Raw genomic sequence first — 19,073 nt, 5'->3', positions numbered from 1 at the left:
TCTAGCCTCAGTAAGTTCAAGTAACACCGCCCCTCCATCTTTTTTTTTTCAATTGAGAGCCTACCTGTATGCACTTCAAGTTCCCTCTCAAAGCACATTTGTGGGCCTCCCAAATTGCTACAGCAGAAGTGTCAGGCACATCATTAAAAGTGATATAATCAGTAATAGTGATAAGGGTTTTTTTCGAGGCCGCAGAAAAAGTCATTGGCCAACCCTTGCCTAGGGTGGCAGATATTTTTTTAAAGAAGGAAGTTAAGGCTAATAAAATTGTTTTAGATCCTAGCCATCCCTGTTATACTTTTTTTCTCCCTGTTGCCCTCTGGGAAACGTTACAGTTGCTTAGGTTGCCGTACTAGTTGGTTGCGGAACAGTTTTTTCCCATCTGTTATTATACGTTTGAATTTTGAGTATTTCTCTTTTCTTTTTTTTCTTCCTTACAAATTTCACTTATGCATTTTTTTATGTTGTAGTGACAATAAATTTGATTTGATTTGAGTCGGGGATCTTGTATTAAGGTCTCATTTAGCCACTACGTCCATAGTTTGGTGGGTGCATCAGGGAAGCAAACAGAGTCCTTGTGTTTTTCTCCCGTGCCAAATTTTTAGACTAGGCAAAAAACAGTACTTTAATTGAATAGGGCAATTGAAAAATATGCAGAATTTTAGCCTAGATTAAATTAAATACCCTTGTAAATGGTAGGGTATAAACTTTCTAAAGGTTTCTTTCAGATTCTAAATGCATTCTGATTAACTGTCTTTTCTCTATTTGTGCTCCTGCTGTTTGACAAATCACTTTCCAACTTAGAAGTAAAAGTAAATGTCTTCCTCTAACCGATGGGGGCTCTTCCTCCTTGTGTGACCTCGAGGAATGGGGCAGTGATCTGGAACACCGGAGGCTGCTGCTCATTTGAAAGCAAATGGATGGTAAACGGCATCTCGGCTGTTGTGAACTCCCCATCTGAAACTGAGAGAAAGAAAATCAACATCAGTCAGATGATTTAATGTGAAATACGAATGTCAGCTACTTTATCATATTGAAGCATAGCAAAGTATAGATTGTTCTTTTTAAGAACATCTGTTAGCAATAACACATTAAAATGTCACATGTTTATAAATATAATAAAAATGTTCAAGTAATAACAATATATAAACGTTTTACTGATTTAATTGCCTCACTTCATACTTTTTATTTTTGTGTATACAATATATTTTTGAAAGTTTCTTTTTTGTTCCAGATTGTAAACTCTCTGACAGTTTCCACCCACTCTAATTAGCATCTCTGTAGATGGAACCAAAGGCGGTACTCTACAAGTCTATGTAAAGGAAAAACATTGGCCTAAATTCAGGACTATTTACGTTGTTTATGTGAAGCAGGGTATTGTTGGAAGTGCACCCTCTGCTAGCTGCCATTTGCATAGTTTCAAATTAATTTACACCCATAGATGATTTTCATTCATTGGATTGTATGTATCCTCTTACAATTTCTATAAATTATAAGGTGTGCCCTAATTAAAAGTAGACTTTTGCTGTAGAGGCGTTGTATCTAATCGCAGTGGGTAAATGTTTTTTTTGCCGGTAGATGGCATGTTGCGCATGTGTAGTGAATGGCTTCGCCTCAGTTTTCTTCATTTCAGGAAAGTTGTTTTGTACAGTTAATTGCAGGATGGATTCCTCCAGATCAACACATTTATCACAGGATGACAGCGATGTATGGAAAGCAGTGTCTCTTATGGTGCACTATTTAGGAAGGAGATCCTCAACAGCCAAAATTGGGGCTGGGTTGGTGACAACGTGTGGCTGCCCTGGCTGTGGCAAGTCCTTGATGCTTTCGCGTCCAGCCTCTTAACTCTGACACCACCGGAATATGGTGCACTGTACAAGACATTGCTCTTTGTAGACCACCTTCATCCTGCTATAAATTTCTGAAGCAAGCTCGCCTTCTGCAGGATGAAATTGGATAAAAGTTCTTTGCACTAATTTGTGGCAGCCCAGCAGGTGAGGTCAGTCATTTGTTGGGAACTGGTGGAATCAATATTTGTTTTATTTATTTCCTCGCTTTGGGAGCAATGAATTGATGTGTTATTCATTTTTCCTGTGGGAGCAATCATTGAATCTAGTTGTCTCTTTTTTTGTGTAGGCCAATATGTCTGTTATTTTTCCCATTGAAACCAATGTGTGCGTGTGTGTGTTTTTCCTCTGTGGGACTGTGGGACATTGTGTTTTTTCCCCTGTGGGGGGTACTTTATACCCCCTACCAACTCCCAAACCCATGTGGGTGGGGGGGTAATGTTTTTATTTGCCTCTGTCGGTTACGATGTGTATACATGGGGGAGGACGACTGTGATATGAACTTGCTCTGGGTGACATGGCTCTGTGCTACAGTACAGTAAATGTTGCTAACTAATTATTAAGTTAACTGAAGCACAAAATATTTTCCTAGTGAAAACAGCACATTACCCTCTGATCCAGCTTCATGATCGCATTTTATTGAGAAGCAATGCAGGTGACTGGAGAACATTATTTACTATTATTGCCATAATACCAGACAACAGGCGCCCGATCCACTGCTCTATACTGTTGATGGTAACTGAACTCTTCCTTCAAATATAGTACATTGGTGGAATAGTTTTAATTGTAATTACTTTTCTTTATTTACATAATTTTAGACATTTATAGTGTTGGTTAAACAATGTTAAATTGTAGCCATAACATTTATAGGGGAGACGTAATTTAGCAGTGTTATTACCTGTGAAGAAGAAGTTCACAGATTCAGGGAGACCTAGAATAAGAAGACGGTCTGAATTAGAATCAGTGGAATGTATCCGTGTCTTATTAGCATAGCATTATAACACAAACTTTAAGCTAAGAGTAATGGACAGATAATAGTATGGACAGCCACAAGGAACACACATGGTATGAGGCAGGATATAAATACCTGTAAAGGAGAAGTCCATGATTTCTCTCAGGTGCGGCGCTGCTCTCGGGGGGCGGTACATAATATTTCCCTGATTGATATCAGCTTGCGTGAAGTACCTCTCTGGGGTGCGCGGTCTGTCTTTATGCTCCAGAATACCTTCAAATTGAGGAGAAATTAAAATAAATGTAATATACATGCATTTTCAGTTTGCTGTATATTTAAAATGTGCATCTCTTTTCATGCCCAGAGTACATTGACCTGTATTCTAAATTTACAGAGAAATAATAAATGGTATTATTATTATTAGCCATATTGTCATAGACATTTCTAACAAAGGAATGGGCGTGGCATGGGTGAAAAACATGTAGTTTCATTGGACTCATGGTGGCCTAAATGCCCCAAGTTTTCCAATTATCTTATTTCTTATAATTATGAGACAATTTATGAACTAGTGTTTTATGTATTAGTGTATATTACACAAATCCCTTAGAGATGAAAGTGCTAGAAATTACAGGAAATGAAAGTCCCCAGGACCAATCACCATTGTGCAGTATACTCCAGTTTTGGGGATTGATACACTGCAGGTTTCTCCCTGCAAAACTAAAAAACTCTAGAGATTTATATTGAGTTTTGAAATCTGCAATCAAATCACGGAAAAACAGCAAGACAAGTTAATATAGAAAAATATCCTTTCGTTCAGATGTGTTATATATTTCAAGGCTTAACACATTAAACTGAAGAATCTGAAATACAAGAAAATACATCTGGTACAGTGATGTAAATCCATAAGTGGAATGAAGAGAATGAATACCATAAATATGACACAGCAACATGTATAGTGCTAATATAAACTGAATACTTTAAAAGTGAAAACTTCCCAGTAATGAACCTGTTTCAGTCATGTGATGCTCGCTACTAATATCGTTTCTGGTTTATTTTTTATGTCCAATGCAGTCCTATAGTTTACTGTACTACCTACACTTCCTTTGCATTAGAATTAGGTACACAAAATATCCAGCCCATAGTGCTGAACTACAAGTCTCACACCATTTTATTTCTATTGTTTGTCAGTTAAGTGTGTAGTACTCTAATGTACAACCAGGAAAAACACAAAGGCAAACATGATCAGCCAAGTGTATTACTTTGCTATACGTTAGCTGTAATTTAACAAAATACACAGCAGTGGTGGTAAATCTACCTATGGAGCAAGCAAAAAAAAAGAACAAATCAATCAATTTAAATGCAAAACGCTTTTGGTGAGGACTCACTGTGAGACAGTAATGTGTGAGGAGAATTTAATTCAGCTGACACTAGAATGACTTATACGGTAAACTCCCTGTTGTGACTCTCCACAACTTTATTAATCCCCAACATTTTAGGCAGCTAGTTAATTAACTTCAATAAAGAATGATTTACCATATATCTTTGTTAATAGATGTACTACTAACATGCAATTTATATTGCTAGACTCCACTGCAACAAAGCCATGACAATGTCCCCTTGGCAAGAGATCTTTGCTCATGAATTCCTGACTGTTATTATTTTAACATGGCAACACACATTTATGTAATTTAATTTGGTGGGGGGGGGGGGCTGCAGGGTGTGTGAGAAGCATTACTTTAATGTAGTAAAGTAATTTGATGCTTTGCAACACATTTCTGTAAAACATTTCTTTCATCTCAAAGAATGATTCAAAAATCTAAGTATACTTAATTACTAATTTAACTCACTATATTATTATTAGTTCAGCTTGACTGCTTATATTGATACTTATATTGACAATAGCTAAAATATACATAGCGAGTGTCATTATTATTGAACTTTCTCTCACATGCATTTATGTGGTACTATGAGGGGCATTTCAAGTCAAAATTACGGCTTACTGGATATTTCATATAGCTAATTTTTTTCTTTGTAAACTTGACGGACGCTGAGCCAGATACGGCGCATACCCAGATGGCATCCTGGGATACATTACTTTTAAAAGTAATTCTAAATAACAAAAACATTGAATATATAGTGTATGAATACAACATGGATACTGCTAGGCAAGGGGTTAACATGAAGCAGAGATCTGTACAAAAGTACGCATTCCCAATGTGACAGGAGGGAGTAACCAGGGCCGGTGCAAGGCACCGGAGCGCCCAAGGCGAGTCGGGGTGGGGGCGCCCCGGTGCAGGGGGAGGGGGGGAACCTGTCCTGCGGTGCTGTGTATTTAAAGCTGGCGGCGGCAGAGAGGGGTCCCTGCAGTCAACGAGCGCTATCCGCCGGGCTATGCGGAAGCGCTTCTGTTGTGAAAACACTGGCCGCACGGCACATGCTGATTGGCTGAATTTCAGCCAATCAGCGTGCGGACAGTGTTTTCACAACAGAAGCGCTTCCGCATAGCCCGGCGGATAGCGCTCGTTATTTCTTATTGACTGCAGGGACCCCTCGCTGCCTCCGCCGCCAGCTTTAAATACACAGCGCCGCAGGACAGGTACCCCCGCGGCACGGGGGGCAAAATGCCGCCCTCCAGTGGCCGGCGCCCTAGGCAAATGCCTAGATTTGCCTAGTGGTGGCGCCGGCCCTGGGAGTAACACATCATGCTGGCATGGACATGGAGTCCCTACTTGTCTCCACTTCACAGCTCTACCACAGTGAATGCATCTGCTTCCATCCCAGCTGCACTGCTTAAATAGAGCTGGTATTGACTGGGTCTGTCAAGTGCTTTTCAGTATAGTCACGAGAAAGCTGACATTTATTAATTTATTTATTTCAGTATGTTGTATCCATCTCGTCATATGTCACATCCATCTTGTCAAATGTCATATACTTGTGGACTTTTCACCAGGTCTGGGGTTTGCAAGAGGAGAGACCCAGGTGGAAGGAAGTGTGGCTCCTTGAATGGTGTCATGAATTGTAGCCCGAGCCCCCATTATTCAATACCTTGCAACAATGTGCCACAATAACACTATCACAACATGTCACTTCATTGAGCTCCCTTAGTCCCCACTTATTGGAAAAGTTGTCAGATTTGTTAGGCTGTTCTACACTCTAGGAGAGCTGGTCACAATGCCCACATTCTAGCAGACTAGGTGAGTGTGATGTTCATGACTCATGAGTCGGATAAATAACAGTACTGGCTCCTCTAACTGTGTGTGACAGCTTACTAATCAGAAAGAATCTGTGCTACATAAACAGAATAATAAATACTTCATACATTCATCAGTTTGTTTCCTCACCTTCATGTGGCTGTAAGGGGACAGTTACATTGTAGAATATTTTCTCACTAGGGCTCTCTGCATCAACAAAGGAAAGGAAATGGGATCCAATCACTGTCATTCGGTCTTCAAGGGCCTGTAATATATGAGTATTCAGCTGGCGGATAAGCAATTTCATATTATTCACTTCTGGCTACTGAGGGATTTTGTAGTTACAGTTTCTCTTAGGGGACAGAGTTCAGAGATACACTATGTAAGACTGAAGGATAAATTCAATGACTTCTGTTTAATCAAATCCCTGTACTGGTATAGCACTATTTAGTCTATTCATCTTAACATGGGGACTTCTGTACTTTATTACTCAGTGAGTCAAATACACCTATCCCTGTGCAGACAGGTGCTTACATCTATTTAGCACTATTGGGGCTATTCTGGTTGGATCGGTTCTGTACGCGTTCAGGCGGAACGCAGGTTTTTTCTACTGCGCATGCTTATGTCCGCAATGTGCATGTGTGACGACACACCGCTCGTGGATGGGACTCTCCGATCAAAAAGTTCTCTCCAATCAGAGGCGGACAAAGTGGGCATAATGTGGGCATTTTTAGGCGAGATGCCAGAAAATTGGGCAAAACTGGGCATATCCCTGGGCGTACACGGGGGTGTGTATTCAAACTGCACACCTCGCTCGGAGAGTGGTCGGGACGCTTCTGCCCCAAAACCATCGGACCGCCAAAGAGTGCCTGAGTCCGGCAGCCTGAGTCGCCTAGTTAACACGCAACACACCTAAAATACTGACACCTGAACGCAATATTAAGCAATGCTGCAGGCAATTTAGTTAAATAGCTAATTTCAGTACCTGCAAGCCATACACAGGGAGACAAATGAGGTAATATAAAGCAATCAAACAATTAAACATAGGAAAATTGAGTAATTGACAGAAGGTAACCTGAAAGGGAATAATTGCAGAACCATATATGTGAAGCGTACGCCACCGTGCTCGGACGTACACTTCCTCTCATGATCAGGGAAACATGCTCAGTCTCCGAGTGAGAAGGCTGAGATCCATCCGAGCACGGTGGCGTACGTTCAGATGCACGCCACTCCCCCTTGTCGTCTTGTTACACCGTCCGTGTGCGGATGTTCTGTAGGCGGAATCACGCTCACCGAAAGAGTGCGTGATGCAATCGGACGGTCCGTACGCACACGCATCCGCCAGATCCAACCAGAATAGGGGCCTATGTGTCAGAGCTCTAGGAAGCAGTGCAAATAGATATGTGAAGAAATGTATTAGCTTTCCTAACTGTCCAATAAAGGGTAGTGTAAGTATAATTGCTACTGCTTTGTAAATGCTACCAGAAATACTTAGAAATGTTTTAATGGTGACGATATTCTTGGAATAACTGTAAAGGTCCATACACACTGGGCGACTATGGCCAGCGTGTATGGACAGGGATGATTGCGTTCATCGCTGGAAGGAAAGCCGCTCAGTGCATACACACTGAGCGGCTTTCCCCCTGCCCGGGGCCGATGGCGGGGGGAGGACGACTTTGCATAGCGCAGAGCTATGCAATGCCACTCATCTGCTGGTAATACCAGATCAAAGTCACCCAGTGTGTATGGGCCTTTAGTGCACCTTTATTGACAGTTTTTGAAATGTACCAAGGGATACACTACCATGGTATGCCTACTTTCTTATAGAGATGTGTGCCTTCGTATGGAACCTGATCATTATCTGCAATTATATCCACGAAGCAGTATGATGCAGAGTTGGATTTACACCAGTTTGAGTATCAATATAATCAGTAAAACAATTGATTTTGCTCAAGCTCAGAAACCTGTTAGAAACGCATATGCAGATTGGCTGGGATCTGACACTTGTAACTGGATGTGGCTGGAGAAGTGGGACCGGGGATGGAATGAGCAGTCTAATGAAGGCCAAGTACAGTAATGGCATATTTCCGTAATTGCAAAGAGACACATTCACGCATAGTATACCCTGAGACACAAGACTAATGTCTAAGTTACTAGGTAAGAAATTGTAGTACTTGGAGGGGCCACACTTTGCTCCCAGTACAGCTTGACGTCTTTGCAACAAGGATTCAACAAGACGCTGGAAACATTCCTTAGCCATTCTGGGCTACGTTGGAATGATATTATAACACAGTTACAGCAGATTGTTATGGCTACACATTCATTATGTGAATCTCCTGTTCCACTACATCTCATACTGTAGGTGCTCATTGGATTGCGATCTGGTGGCTGTGAAGGCCAATAAAGAACACTGGACTCATTGGCATATCATGTTCATGGAAACATGGTGTGCCCCTAGGGCAGGTTCAAATACACAATTTATGATTTACAATTACGAAAGCCATGTGATATTTATAGCTTTATCCCATGAATTCCCCATTCATCTGAATGTACTGTAGTAATTAGGAACAGGCAATGTGTCTGTTAAACTGAGCTGGATGAGGAGAGTGGAGTGCAGCATAAGACTTCAGGCACACAGGGGTAGGTGTATGAAGTAGTGATAAGGGAGGAGAAGTGAGCCAGGGGAGAAGTGGCCCATGGCAACCAATCAGCATTGAAGTAACATCTATAATTTGCATAATATAAAATTATACAGATCAGCTGATTGGTTGCCATGGGCCACTTCTCTGGCTCACTTCTCCTCCCTTATAATACATCCCCCCCCATAGATCTGGTGAAAACAGGGTAGGATGCTAGAAAGTGTTTTTTATTTTTTATTTTATCTCATGATACTCTCCCCAAGATGAAGACCCACAGCATACTGAATGCATTCATAACAACACAGCACTGCCAATTTTAGTTACATTCTTATTGCCATTGTGGAATGCTGTGGTTGATTGTGGATGTCTCACTGCAATACTGAATGCAGATGGCCTGCCAATGCTGCTGCATATTCTCATGGGGCTTCTGCTCTTCGCTGAACATGCCCTGGGCCCAGGGGTTAAGTATGAGAGACCGAGGGTCCGAGTTTGCCGGAATGCTGGGTGATCATGGACGTCTTTTTAAAGTGGCAAACATGTATGTTTGATGTATGTTATAACACCCCTGCATGGTAAAATGCTACAAGGAGTATTTGGGTCATGATCCTGATGTCAGCATTCTCAGGTACACATGTCCCCCTGTACACATAGAAAATGTTACAGTCATGACCACATAAGGGACCCAGCATATGATTGGAAGAGCAGAGCAGTGGCCCCTATAAGTGTTATATCCAAAACCACAGTCTTGACAAAAAGACAAAATAATACTCAAAATGAAAACATAGTAATAGATTACTCCTTACAGTCATGTGGAGGGAGGATCCAGGCGAGAGCTGTGGAGCCTCTGGGTGGTTGGGGAGAATGCCAATGCTAAACACATGCCTGTCTTCTGGGGACTGAGTTGTTGATGTGCTGGAAATCTGCAAACAGGAATGTAACATTTACGATAAACATTTTTGCAATTTAAACACTTAATTTTGTGTTTTAATGAATCTATTATTTAGAGAAAAATAAGTATTTGAAGTTGATATTACCATTTTAGTACTATGGAACACTGACAGGATGTTATTTTAAGGGAAAACAAATACAACCCATAAACATTAGAAAACTTCTTTAGGAGCAACCAACCCTGCAATATGATTGGCTGGCTATATTATTACTATGATAAAGAGACAAAAACTTCCCTGATATAGGCATAGATGGAGCATGCGCACAACACTGGGTACCCAGAGATGACCTTACTTTGCTGAAGCGTTTATTGTTTAATAAATTGGAGAAAGTCCTACAATAGCAATTCTCTGGGGGAAATAATATTAATAATAATAATAATAATAATAATAATAATAATAATAATAATAATAACAATTGTATTATTTATCAGATTTCTCATTTTATCATTCTCTATTTAGTTTTAATAAAAATCATGCATTATGGTTGTTACTCTAATTTCTTCAGTCCCCCAATGCGTTCGCACAGGGAACAGATGTTTTGCACAGATGCATTTCTGCGCATGTGCAGACACAGGGTGTGAGCGGGCACGGCAAACTACATGCTTGCTGTCCCGCTAGCACCTAGCAGTGCATGCGGGGGCGGGGGGGGGCAAAGCCCATGGAAACTCCCAGTGTTTCATGGATGTTCCCATGAACACACTGAGTGTTCCCATGTAAAATCGCCTGGTGACGCAGGTACGGGGGGGCAGCTGCTCGCTGCTTCCCACACAGGGTACTCGCAGATCAGAGACACAATAGAGGTGTCTCTGATCTGTGAGTGCTGGAGAAATCATTTGATGGTTGAAGCCATGCGGGGGTTGAGAGAGGAGGGGGGGGGGGCAGCCGGTACTGCTGGAGGCGTTTAGTCCACACACATATCTGCGAATTTCGCAGCGTTGCGCGTGGACCTGAATAAGGTCCTAAGTCCACTGTGGTAGACATTCTTTGCAGAATCAGAAATCTCCTGCTCTTTTATCTTATTCACTACATACAAATAATAATAATGCTTAAGTTGTTTAAAAAACATTGTGCCAAGTGTATAATACAAGTTGACTTGATGTTTTTAGTTAGAAATATAATTTCCCTTTGAGAGTAGTGGATAGCGAGTTAATTAAGAGAAAAGACGGTAGTAATTTAGTGAGCGTTAAAAAAAATGTGCTTACTTCTGCACCATATATTCCCCTGTAACTCCTTATCTGTCTAACTTTGCAAATTGCTTTAATCACCTGTACTGATAGATTGCAAGAGGAAAATTATCAAGAGGTCCTTGTGATAATGACTAGGATGAACTCTGCGTGCTCAAACTCCTAGAACTAACAGATGCTCCTCTGACACTTCAAACATTTCAACTTTTAAATATCTTTCTACCTTCCATGTGTATAGGTATTTGGTATACTGGCCCTTATTCTGGTTTACTCGCAAAGGCAAATTCCTTCTCAAATGGACAAAACCATGTGCACTGCAGGGGGGCAGATGTAACACGTACAGAGACATTTAGATTTGGGTGAGGTATTTTGTTTCTGTGCAGGGAAAATACTGACTGATTTAATTTTATACTGCAATATAGATATTACTTTGACGTAAAACCTCACCCAAATATAATTCTCTCTGCACATGTTACATCTGCCCCCCTGCAGTGCACATGGTTTGGTCCATTTGAGAAGAAATTTGCCATTGCGAGTGAACCAGTCTACTGTATGTGTCTATATTGATTTAAGGCAACACAACCACTAATGTATAAAATGAATGTCAATTTATGTCTATGTTACTTCTGGCCTGAACCGCAACTTACTGCAATAAATGTAAAATACAATGTAAAATAACTGAATAAAATACATGTTGATCTTCAAGTATTGATATTTTTAGTTTGTGAAGGTATTTTCTTGGCAAATAAAAAAAGCAGAGTCCACAACTAATACATAAGGTAACGGGAGCACAGGTTGCGATTTAATAGAAAAGGGGGGTTGTATGTAGTCTCTGCAGGCTCCCTCCTCTTTCACAGTCGGTGCCGGTGAGTAGACTCTACAGCATATGTGCATGTCTTAAAGAGCATGGAAGCTGTTCAGGATGCAATTCCCAATTATGCCATCTAGTGTCTGTGTATATACCAGCAAAGCAATACAAAAAAAACTAAATTCAATTATTGAAAAGCAATGAATAAAAAAAACTAATTTCATATGTACTCTATACCTGGAAGCTGAATGCGTCTCTCCCTTGTAGATGGGATCCAGAATGTCTGTACCATACAAGGCCTTCATTTATGTCTTGCTGTGTAAAAGAGGTAGTTGGTGATGCAAATCTTCCATCATGCAACCTCTGCCAGCTGTCTGCCGGACCATCAGCAGGCATGGGAACCAGAAGGACAACTTCACCTAAGAAACAATGCCAAATTGACAATACCTAGTGTTAGGTGTGTAGTTTGTTAGGAATCAGTTCTCTTTCCCTGAAGAAAATTTCCCACCCACACTCACTGTTTCTTTGCAATTGAAATGATTTGATATTTTGAAGGAAAAGTATGACTAATCATCAGCCCAGAGGCAATTGGCTTGTAGAGGGCACTCAACGGCATGGAGATCATTAGCATTATTCAAATATAGTGTAGACTAGTAATATGGTACAGCCAAAATGATTTTGAAATGAGGAGGAAAGAGGGGTTGTCAAAATGTAAGTAAAGTGGCAGTAAGAGTCTGAAATGCAGTGTAACACATTCTAGGAGTCTTCCATACAAGAAAATATGTGAAAGAGAATTAATCATAGTGGGGCAGATGTATTAATCTTTAACAAGAGATAAATGCAAGGGTGATAAAGAGAGATAAACGTCCAGCCAATCAGGTCCTTACTGACTTTTTTCAAACACAGCCTGTAACATGGCAGTTAGCAGGTGATTGGCTGGACGTTTATCTCTCAATGGGGCAGATGTATCCTTAACAAGAGATAAATGCAAGGGTGATAAAGAGAGATAAATGCCCAGCCAATCACCTGCTAACCGCCATGTTACAGGCTGTGTTTGAAACAAGTCAGTAAGGAGCTAATTGGCTGGTCGTTTATCTCTCTTTATCACCCTTGCATTTATCTCCTGTTAAGGCTTAATACATCTACCCCACTATCACCCTAGCATTTATTTCTTGTTAAGGTTTTATACATCTGCCCCAGTGATACAAAATGATCCTTATTTATAGGGGCCCTAGTAAGTTTTCCCCAGGCAAAGTGCTACGCCGCCTTCTACTATCACCAGGGAGCTCAGTATCACTCACAAGCCCTAACTACATTTTCTAAGTAATTTGGATGAAACAAGATTTTCTATCACTGCAGTAAGCAGCAATAGGAAATTATGGTTATTTTAGCAACATAGTACAGTATATAGGCTCAATTATATCTAATGTACTAGTGTGGTAGCATTTAGGAAACAGTGATCACCATAGTAACATCTGACTTGAGCGTTAATAAAACATTTTGTAAGGCAGCTACAAAAACTATTAATTTTACAACAGCAAAATGTAATCAGCTTAGAAAATCATTGAAGTTTGTAGACTGGAAAAGTGGATTTTTAAATAAAAAGCCTGTAGTAAAAAGGGGAAAATTAAAATGATATATTTTAAATAAATACTGTTGAAAGTAAATAATGTATGGCAACAACATTTAGAGGAAAAGAAGCAACGTTTTAAAAGATATGAGCTAAAAATAGTTAATTAAAAAAGCTACAAGAAATAAAACTATGTAAATACAAGGAAAGTAGCAAACTATAGATATTAAATCAGGTTATTGAAGCTGAAAAAAAAGATTGTAATTGCAATTTATAATATTGGCAGGTGAATTATAAAGTAATGGCAATAACGGTATGCCTAAATATTTAGATAATACTATGGCCCAGATGGTAGATCTGTACATAAGTACAAAGTTACCTCTATTTATTATAATTATGGGTTACGTCAAATCTGGGCCAGTGCTAGAAGATTGTAAGAAAGCAGATGTGGAACCAATCTTTGTAAATGGAAAATAATTGGAACCAGGAATTTATAGACCTGTGAATCTGACTTCGTTCATGTGTAAATGTATTAAAAGGGATTATGAGAGATGCTATTCTAAAAATATATATTAGAAAATTATTTCATGTGTCAGCATGGTTTCATGATGGACCCGTCATGCCTAACTCATATGATTAGTTTTTCTGCATACGTTTCAAACTTGATCTTAGTATTGCAATTGATATGATTTTGTAAGGAGTTCTATAATGTTGCACAATCCACAGGCAGTCTGGTATAAAACACCAGAAAAATGGGGCTAGGGGAAAAGTATGTACTTGGTTATTAACAGAGTATGGTATTTAGTAGTGGACCACGTGGGTTAGTACAGGTTGAGTATCCCGTATCCGAATATCCGTTATCCGAATTGTTCCGAAAACCAGACATTCCAGAAAGTGAAAAAAAAAAAAAAATATTTGCTAAAAACTCACTGGGGACATTTGTAAAAGCACTACTGGGAACATGATATGTAACTGGCACTATATATGTGCAAGAAAATGATTGCTTGGCATTCAAATTCAGTGCTGAGATAGTACACAAATTTTGTTTCACGTTTTGAAACCTTGTTTTTTGAACAAATAAAATATATTTGTGTGTATTTTATGTGGTAATAAAATATATTTGTGTGTATATTATGTGTTTATACAGCATAAATGCAAGATACTTCAAAATACATCATTGAAATATTAAAATATTCCGAAATACGGAATAATCCGTTATCCAAAATTCTTCTGGTCCCGAGCATTTTGGATAAGGGATACTCAACCTGTATTTGGACCTGTTTCAATATTTTTACCAATAACCTTTGCAGACAAAACATGCCATAGAGCAGAGTATGGTTTAAATCTAACTCTCTCTGCACATGTTACATCTGCCCCACCTGCAGTGCACATGGTTTTGTCCATTAGAGAGAGAATTTGCTTTTGCGAGTGAACCAGAGACAGGCCCGATGTGTGTGATATGCCACACGGACACTCAGCTATGTGACCTTCCAGCTTCATTTGTTTTGGTGGTGGTGCTTCACTGCAATGCAGTTGTGAAAGGCTTTAAACATTGTGATTGCCTCTAGTCCCGTTTATTTAACTATAGACCATTTCTTACAAATATGTAGAAACAATAAGAATATTCTATTTATACAATTAGGAGAAAGATTTGGTATCCAGTGAAGGTTTTTTTTTTAACACATAATTCATCTATACGACAGAAGGAGGAAAGGAGAAGCCACAGGCAGCAGTGACGCAAAAGCCCATTAACAAGGAAATATATTTTTTAATAGTTACCAAACTGTGGATGTTCACTTGTAATTGTGTACAAGATCTCAGAGTCCGCTACACCAAAGGCCCTGGTTTGCAGAAGTCTGTTTGATATCTGAAGCATTCCTCCCTCTGGAACCCAAACTGCCGAGTTTAATACAAGCTGGACTCCTCCATTTATCTAGAGGCAGAGGGACAAAAGTGTTAATCAATGAATCCAAAACTCATCCAACACTTGCTTAAATGTCAACAATCTTAATTAACACACCTTTTATAAAGAAGGAAAAAAATAAATTAATCAAACTGGTTATTATAAAATGATTCTGTAATCCTTGCTAATACAATCAATGCAATTCCTAATACATTAACAGGGCCTGAACAACAAACTTGTGGGGGCCCCTATCAATAAAAGTGATATAATGGTGACAATAAAAAGAAAGTATAATTTAACAATCAGCATTGCTGCCCTACAGCACAAAGGCCGCTGCCAGCAAGTTACACCGCTGAGAAAAGAACTGAGACTAAGTAAAATGGTGACACCTCACTCTCAACTCCTGGATGTCACATAAATCCCAGCTGCCGTGGTGGTGACTGTGAAATCCTGCAATAGGCTGACAGTGACTTCAGCAGCACCTTAGTGGGTGATGCTGGCAGTGGATGTGTAGTGGGAAAATGGGAGACACAGCTGAATCATGCTGTGCTCAGATTTCAGTACCAGCGGTATGCGCAATAAGGGGGAGAGTGTGGGAGACCATAATGTGTGGGGGCCCCGGGATAACCGCCCTGTTGCCCTACCTTGGATCTGGGTATGTACAATAAATATGAAGTTTACGAAATAAATTGAAGTCTTCAAGAATATAGTAAGTTTCTGATTTCAAGTATCCATTCTTATAATGCAGCTTGGCTCTCTCTGTTCTTACATTGGAGGATATCCAATTACCCAAGCCTGCTTATTCTGGATTTTGTTTCACCTGCCTCCAGCAGGCAAAGTAGAATGCCAAAAGAAACCTCATTTTCGCTCGAAAACACAGGTTTCCCCAATTCTGTGTATTTTTAAGTGGAGAAAATAGGTTGTTGTTTTTTAATCGGGTGATCTAGACAGGAAAGCCTGATAGATAACTCACATTTTCCACTCTCTATGTTTTATCGGGAGTAATTGGATACCCCCCTCATTGATTGCATGAATCTTACTATATGTAATTTAAAGCCCAACTCCAACATAAATCTTTCCATTATCTAAAAATATTGCTATCAGCATTGCTAAATGACTGGAACACACAGCTCACAAAGCTGTGTGGTTTTTATTGGGGGAATTCAATTTGGCATGACATTTATCACATAGAGAAAACCTCTGGGGTTCTGTGGCAGTCCACCACTGGTGTACTCTTGTGCCCCCAAAGAGATTTTAATTGTCAAAGCTGTTCAGAAGAAAACCTCCTTTGCTTGTGGAAGCTGCAGGGCTATGAGGGGTTAACAGACTCAGCTAGTGTCCCAGCTCCCCTCTACGTGTGACAGGAAGCTGGGAGGTCAGAGGTGATCCCAGCAGCAGTGTGAGAGAGACAAGTGTGCAGAGAGGAGAGAAGAGAAAGCCCTGTGAAATACAGCATCAGTGTGGAGCTGCAGAACCCAGTGTCAGAGAGTAAAGGAGTGTAAGAGGAAGGTGAAGAAGGCTGCTGTCCCAAGTGTGAGAAGAAACAGTAAGAGAGAGAGAGAGAGAGAGAGAGAGAGAGAGAGAGAGAGAGCGCACACTGGAGCACCCAGCCAGCAGAGGAACCAGCAACACCCAAGGTACTGATTCAGTCTCCCTGTGGCAGCATCTGCAGTGCACCCTTGTAATACCCAGGAGGGTCATCCCATATCACCTGTTTACAACCCACATACAGAGAGGGGTTGTTGCTTCAAGCCACAGCATTAGCTGCTTGTCAAGAATAGGGGAACCCCTAGAGCCAGAGCGGGGACAGCACCTGTGAGACTCTCACTGTAAAAGCCAGCCATGTACTGAGGCTATGTCTGCAGCCTGTTTTGCAGCTACCAACAGGAGGTTGCCCCAAGGTAATCTGCCTGCCCATGTGTTCAGAGGACTGTTTTACATTAGTGTGCACACTATTATAGGGACTGTATACATGTGAGGACCTGTCGACGAGGGACCATTGTTTTGAGCAGTGACTGGTTATCCGTGATAGAGTATATTGTTTATTGCTAATAATTTGCATTAAGTTCTGTGAAGTGTTGAAATTGATTGCCGATTAGAGAGTGAAGATAGATAGAAATAAGAAGCATCACCTGGCGGATGTCAGTTAGAACCGCCATAGACTATTTGAGGTTAGCATACTGAGTGATTGTTGTTTTATTTGATGCTTTATGGTGAATGTTATTATGCTGAGTATTTCTTATTGTTATTTGCTATTGAAACTTTACAGCGACCAATGAGTGTGTTTTTAGTAAAATAAATTACTGTCGCTGCTAACTGTTAGTGGTATTGCTTTTGTGGGTCTCCTTGGGTTGTGCCATTCCCTGCCACAAATTCTTCCAGAGAAGAGGTCCGAAGCTGCCGAAGCCGTCAAGTCCAGAATCAGGTACGCCATCTTGCCCCACACTGTTCCAGGGGCACTGTCACACTTGGCGTCTACGAACAGGATTGCAAAAGACCCCTGTGAACAACGAGATGTGGCGATCGCAATATGCAGCACCTGAGAAGATGCGGAGAACCGCCAATCCACCACCCCAAGTAGGTGCGGACGCTATCGAAACCATCATAGAACAACTCAAAGAGGCGACTAAGATAATCCGTGAAATGCGTCGAGAACGGGAGGAAGATGAATATAGAAGATGGCGACGTGAACTTGATAGAAGGTACAGACACCAGCTGAATCCCCGATGGAGGTCGGAGCGACGACCCACCGACCAGGTCACTGTGTGCCCACAGACCACGAGAAGACACGGGAGAGGCGGTCCACGGGCAGTGTTTCGGAACACGGCAAGAGCATCCGGTGTGATATGGTCGAGGGGTAGACCACGAGCCAGCCCAAAAAGAATTGCAGGTCGTGTCCTGTGGTTTGATGTACCACGAGGGTATGGCTTCATTAAACGCGCAGATACCGGCCGTAGCGTGTATGTGCACTATACCGCCATCCAGCATGCCGATCCCCAAAATAGCTTCCGGAGCCTGAGCAACGGTGAGGCCGTAGAATTCGAATTGACAAGCGGGAAGAAAGGCACCAAGGCCGCCAACGTGACTGGACCGAATGGAACACCGGTGCTACGTAACAGACGCACCCCAGCACACTATCCAAGTCATAGAGAGCCCCAACCGTACTACCAGCAAGAGTACAGCCACAGCGGAAGTAGAGCTGAACTGAGGGAAGTAAATGGCGAGAGTGACCGATTTAATGCCAACCCTCCTCGACCAGGACAGATGCCCCGCCCACCAGAACCTGACATCACGAGGTCAAGCAAGAAACCGGTCGTGCGGAGTGAGGCAGTCCATCAGAACTGGCAAGAAGCGATCAGGCCTCAACTTCCAGAGCCGACGCGGGAGTATGTGCCCAGGATGGATGATGCCGGTTACCGAGCGGCGAACCTAGGGCCAAAAAATGTCAGAATGGCTGAACCGGAGAGAAACTCCAAAATTGTGGTCCATATGGCCGTGACAGAGACCGTGGAGCCATCAGAAGTGGAATCAGCTATACCGTTGCCTGAACCCAAGGCCAAGATAGAACCAGCAGAGAGAGATGAGAAGGCCGAGACCTTTTTCATCAAAGGGAAGCCTGTAACGGACGGAGAGTACACGACCATCTCCGGGGAAGAATTTGCCTTCCAGATACAGCAGGCGATTCTGCGATCCAAGAGGCAAGATCGAGAGGCGAGATGTGCTTAAGTGCCGGTCGTATGCCGTGAGAGTGGGCGCCATCCATGGACGTCGATGAAGCACCTGGACCGCAGAGGGATGGGAGACCTGTGGCGGAGGGATGGTTGACCCGGGGAGCCCACATTAGATATCAGGTGATAGGGAGTAATTTGTCATGTGTATTTGTGTGAAAGGTAAGGAAGAACAGTTTGCAATTGTTTTGTTTGCCATCGACATGTTTATTGACAGGACTTTGTCCGGGACTTATTGCCTCTGGTTAAGTTGCCTGCGGACAGGCAAATTTCCAGCAGGGAGGTGTGTGGCAGTCCACCA

General features: G+C 41.4%; 1 protein-coding gene across 3 annotated transcripts in view; it reads right to left on the bottom strand.

Annotated features, from left to right (window-relative positions):
- Positions 1-19,073, bottom strand: part of FRAS1 (Fraser extracellular matrix complex subunit 1) — a 460,024-nt gene that overhangs the window by 77,824 nt on the left and 363,127 nt on the right. For all 3 annotated transcript variants that reach the window (XM_083177073.1, XM_083177084.1, XM_083177093.1), the window contains 7 exons: positions 14,921-15,074; positions 11,809-11,990; positions 9,433-9,549; positions 6,141-6,255; positions 2,935-3,072; positions 2,746-2,778; positions 832-963 (listed from right to left, as the gene is read on the bottom strand). In XM_083177073.1, the coding sequence (XP_083033199.1) occupies positions 832-963; positions 2,746-2,778; positions 2,935-3,072; positions 6,141-6,255; positions 9,433-9,549; positions 11,809-11,990; positions 14,921-15,074 (871 nt within the window). The remainder of the gene's footprint in view (positions 1-831; positions 964-2,745; positions 2,779-2,934; positions 3,073-6,140; positions 6,256-9,432; positions 9,550-11,808; positions 11,991-14,920; positions 15,075-19,073) is intronic.

Source organism: Crinia signifera, chromosome 1 (genome assembly GCF_055691185.1).
Source record: "Crinia signifera chromosome 1, ASM5569118v1, whole genome shotgun sequence".
Lineage (NCBI taxonomy): Eukaryota > Metazoa > Chordata > Amphibia > Anura > Myobatrachidae > Crinia > Crinia signifera.
Note: the sequence above shows the minus strand (reverse complement) of the source record. Positions and strands in the feature narration are given on the sequence as shown.